The sequence below is a fragment of the Penaeus vannamei genome, chromosome 14 (genome assembly GCF_042767895.1).
Source record: "Penaeus vannamei isolate JL-2024 chromosome 14, ASM4276789v1, whole genome shotgun sequence".
Lineage (NCBI taxonomy): Eukaryota > Metazoa > Arthropoda > Malacostraca > Decapoda > Penaeidae > Penaeus > Penaeus vannamei.
The window spans coordinates 5,266,286-5,271,285 of NC_091562.1; the positions used below are offsets into that span (position 1 = coordinate 5,266,286).

The 5,000-nt window shown below is 42.8% G+C and overlaps 1 protein-coding gene across 3 annotated transcripts in view; it reads left to right on the plus strand.

Annotated features, from left to right (window-relative positions):
* Duox (dual oxidase) overlaps window positions 1-5,000 on the plus strand; it is a 210,217-nt gene that overhangs the window by 127,186 nt on the left and 78,031 nt on the right. For all 3 annotated transcript variants that reach the window (XM_070129643.1, XM_070129645.1, XM_070129644.1), the window contains one exon: window positions 1,918-2,041. In XM_070129643.1, the coding sequence (XP_069985744.1) occupies window positions 1,918-2,041 (124 nt within the window). The remainder of the gene's footprint in view (window positions 1-1,917; window positions 2,042-5,000) is intronic.

Here is a 5,000-nt window from a genome sequence, read left to right on the forward strand (position 1 = left end):
CATAGATAGATAGAGAAAGAATGATAGATAGAGGCAAAGCTAGATATAGATTGAGAGACAAAGATAGACAGAGAGACAAAGATAGAAAGAGAGACAAAGATAGATAGAGAGACAAAGATAGAGAGAGACAGATAGAGAGAGAAAGATAGATAGAGAGAGAAAGAGAAGAAATTTCAACGCAGCGAGAATAATGATCCTAGAAAGTCTTTTGATTCTATGAAGGTAAAAAAAAAAAAAATAAATAAAAAGATAAATTGACATTCACTGCCATTACATAAAACAAACAAACAGACTCACGAGGTCACGTGTTTTCAAAGAAACCCAAAGAGAACGCAAAGTACAAGCTCCACTTGAGTAAACAAACAAACAAACAAAATTACAAATAATTATCGAGAAGGAAAGTGGACCTTGCAACACGGCCGCCCGCCGCCCACGCCACATCCGCCGCGGTGGTGAGTAAGTGGGTGGTGAGTAAGTGGGTGGTGAGTAAGTGGGTGGTGAGTAAGTGGGTGTTGAGTAAGTGGGTGGTGAGTAAGTGGGTGGCGAGTAAGTGGGTGGTGAGTTGGTTGGTGATGAGTAAGTGGTGAGTAAGTGGTAAGCCGGTGGTGAGTAAGTGGGTGGTGAGTTGGTTGGTGATGAGTAAGTGGTGAGTAAGTAAGTGGTAAGCCGGTGGTGAGTAAGTGGGTGGTGAGTTGGTTGGTGATGAGTAAGTGGTGAGTAAGTAAGTGGTAAGCCGGTGGAGAGTAAGTGGGTGATGAGTGGATGGTGAGTTAGTGGGTGATGAGTAAGAATGTAGTGAATGATTAGGGAATTGTTGAAAGAATTGTGATGAAGTAGGTAGGTAATAAAATGATGAATGATAATGGTGAATTAGAGGGTGATGAGTAAGAATGAATGGAGTGGTGGGTAGAGAGTAAAGTGATGAAGTGGTGAATGAGAGAGAGACGGATAAACGTGCGGTAAAGAATTGGACGATAAATAGATAAGAGGGTGATGAAGAATAGATAAGAATGATTCATTCGTGGGTGATGAATAAGGTGATGAAGAAGATGAATGAAAGGGCAGTGAATGAATCACGTTCTTTTTTGTTTGTTTGTTTTATTAGATAAAGAACTAATGGTCGATTAGAAGGCTTGTTGCTTGAACTATAGTTGAACGAACCATTTCGAGAGACCCCATTTTATTGATCTATTTATATATATGATCATGTTTTCGATTATTTATTTATTTTTCTTTTATTTATTTATTTATGTATGATCTTTTTTTTTCTATTATATATATATTTTTAGGAACAACGTTTAGGATATTAGCTCACTTCCATCTGCTTCGTTTTCTCCTAAAAAAACGTTTTGTGACATCTTCGTCCCAAGAGAAACGTTTTTTTTTCGGCCTTCTTGTTTTTTTTTTAACGAAAAATCTTATGTGTTCAGTGGGATCCTGGAATGTAAATAGAGGATGGAATGTTTTAGTAATATGAATATGGTATAATGAGTAATATAGTTAAATATGGTAGAAAAACCCATAATGCACAAACTAGATTTATTGAAGAAAGTGAGACAACAGTTTCGGAATCGTCCTCGATTCCATCTTCGGGTTTGTGCATTGTGGGTTTTAATACCATAGTATCAACACGGTAGAGTGTTTTTCCATTCGTAAACGGATTCTGATCCTCACGTGTTCCAGGTTCATCCCCCCTCCCCACCCCCCAAAAAAAAAAAAAAAAAAAAATTACCCCGCCCGTGTTCTAGGTCCGCGCCCCCCCCCCAAAAAAAAAACAGATTTTAACCCCCGTGTTCCAGGTTCACCCCCTCCCCCCCAAAAAAAAAAATTCTAAACCCCCGTGTTCCAGCCCCTCCCCCACAAAAAAAAAAAAAAAAAAAAAAAACAGATTTTAACCCCCCTCCCCCCATGTTCCAGGTTCGGCCACACGCTGGTCCCCCCGGGGTTGTACCGACGCGACGGCGGAGCCCACTGCCCGTTCATCCGATCCCAGACCGGCTTCTCCGCCCTCCGACTCTGCTCCACGTGGTGGGATGCTGACGTAAGTACTCCGTGTTGGTGTTGCGTGTTAGTCTTCCGCTGGTGTTGGTGTTAGTCCTGCTCAGGTGTTGGGAGTATGTTGGTGTGTGTCTTTCTCCTTAATTTTTATCCTGTTTTTTTTTTTTCCCACGTGTTTTTTGTTTTCCAGTTTTTTAAATGATTTTTTCCACGTGTTTTTTGTTTTCCTGTATTTTTTAAATGATTTTCCACGTGTTTCTTATTTTCTTGTTTTTTTTAATGATTTTTCCACGTGTTTCTTATTTTCCTGTATTTTTTAAAATGATTTTCCTCGTGTTTCTTATTTTCCTGTTTTTTTTTAAATGATTTTCTACGTGTTTCTTATTTTCCTGTTTTTTTTTTTTTATAATTTTCCCGTGTTTCTTATTTCCTGTTTTTTTAAATGATTTTCCTCGTGTTTCTTATATTTTCTTGTTTTGGGGGTTTGTCTGTGGGAGGAACGGGTGAGGTTGTTCGTTTTGTGAGAATTAAGTTGGTGGGTTGTTTGTGGAAATACTGTCTGGGTTTGGCTTTTTGGGTAAAGTATATACCTCTCTCTGTCTCTCTCTCTGTCTCTGTCTCTGTCTCTGTCTCTCTCTCTGTCTCTGTCTCTCTCTGTCTCTGTCTCTCTCTGTCTCTGTCTCTGTCTCTGTCTCTGTCTCTGTCTCTCTCTCTGTCTCTGTCTATCTGTCTCTCTCTGTCTCTGTCTCTGTCTATCTGTCTCTCTCTGTCTCTGTCTCTGTCTATCTGTCTCTCTCTGTCTCTGTCTCTGTCTCTGTCTCTGTCTCTGTCTCTCTCTGTCTCTCTCTGTCTCTCTCTCTCTCTCTCTCTCTCTCCCTCGCTCTCTCTCTCTCTCTCTCTCTTTCTCTCTGTCTCTGTCTCTCTCTCTCTCTCTCTGTCTCTGTCTCTGTCTCTGTCTCTGTCTCTGTCTCTGTCTCTGTCTCTGTCTCTCTCTCTCTCTCTCTCTATCTATCTATCTATCTCTCTCTCTCTCTCTCTCTCTCTCTCTCTCTCTCTCTCTCTCTCTCTCTCTCTCTCTCGTTCTTTCTTTCTTTTGGTCTGCATCTATATTTTATTTCTATTCTTACTTGTTCATCAGTCTACCTACGTATATGTTTATCTATTTGTATCTCTTTCTCTTTACCTACCAGCTTCCTTCCCTCCTTCCTTCCTTCCTTCCTTCCTTCCTTCCTTCCTTCCATCCATCCTTCCTTCCTTCCCTCCATCCTTACTTCCTTCCCTCCATCCATCCATCCTTCCCTCCATCCATCCTTCCTTCCCTCCATCCATCCTTCCTTCTCTCCATCCATCCTTCCCTCCCTCCATCCATCCTTCCTTCCCTCCTTCCTTCTGTTCATTCATTTTCTTATCGTTTCATTTCTTTCATTGGCTTCAGTTTGTTCCATAATCTTTCGTTCTTGATTATAGTGGGTAAGGAATAGTAAGGAAAGTTAAGGTTCATGTTGATGTGGTTTCTTTCGTCCTGTTTTGAAGATGGAAGTGTAACAGTAGCCGTGAAGGTTTGTTCTTGGAGGTGTAAAGTGTTTTTTTTCTTTCTTTCTTTCTTTCTTTTTATCTATCTATTTTTCTTTTCTTTCCTTCTTTCTTTTCTTTCTTTTCTTTCTTCTTTCTTTCTTTTTATCTATCTATTTTTCTTTTCTTTCTCTTCTTTCTTTTCTTTCTTCTTTCTTTCTTTTTATCTATCTATTTTTCTTTTCTTTCCTTCTTTCTCTTCTTTCTTTCTTTTTATCTATCTATTTTTCTTTTCTTTCCTTCTTTCTCTTCTTTCTTTTCTTTCTTCTTTCTTTCTTTTTATCTATATATTTTTCTTTTCTTTCCTTCTTTCTTTCCTTTCTTTTCTTTCTTCTTTCTTTCTTTTTACCTATATATTTTTCTTTTCTTTCCTTCTTTCTCTTCTTTCTTTTCTTCCTTCCTTCCTTCCTTCCTTCCTTCCTTCCTTCCTTCCTTCCTTCCTTCCTTCCTTCCTTCCTTTCTTTTACTGACGCAATAAAACAGACAATTAAGAAACAAACAAACAAAAAAAAAAACAGTGGTATCTAAACGCTGAAACCGGCTCTCTGTAAACCGGTAATTACTGTATCCCTGAACAACTAGATCAAATGTAATTAGCGCGGGTAATTAGCCTCAGCAATGGGTAATCTGCCCTGGGGCTAGGGTGGGTATAAAGGGAGAGGGAAGGGGGGAGGGGAGGGACTGGGTGTGGGTGTGGGGGAGGGAGGGGGTAGGTGGGTTTGGGTTTGGGTGTGGGGGAGGGGGTAGGTGGGTTTGGGTGTGGGGGGAGGGAGGGGGTTGGGTGTGGGAGGAGGAGGTGGGTGGGGGTGGGGAGGGGGAGCTAGGTAAGGGTGGGGGGAAAGGGAGGTGGGTGTGGGAGGAGGAGGTGGGTTTGGGTGGGGGTGGGGGATAGGGAGCTAGGTAAGGGTGGGGGAGAGGGAGGTGGGTGTGGATGGGGGAGGGGTGAGCTGGGGGTGGGTGGGGGAAGTGAAGGGTTTGAGAGAAGGGGAGGTGGAAGGGCGTCACTGGAACTAGGGTGTGAGAGGTAAGGAGGGGGGGGTTAGGGTCCCCTCGGAGGAAAGAAGGTGGGGGGGAGCGGATGTTAGGTAGGGGCAGGGGGGATAGGGGGGAGGAGGGGGCCAGTGGGGTGGGTTGAAGACGTCGGTGGAAATTTTAATTAGACGAAAAGAGGGGGTCTCTCGAGGAAGGCAAAGGCGCACCCCAATGAGATTATAATTGGACGGAAAGTTTGGGGAACTTGCTATTACAGCGTCGACGCCGTGATTACTCTACCGATTGCCGATATGACGTCGGGGCGGCTTGTCGGGGCGGCTTGTCGGGGCGGCTTGTCGGGGGGGCTTGTCAGGGTTCTCGACGCGTGTGGCTTAGGTTGTGGTGTTGTCGGGTTCTAGCTTTGGTGAGCGTGGGTTATGGTGAGAGTTGGCTTGGTT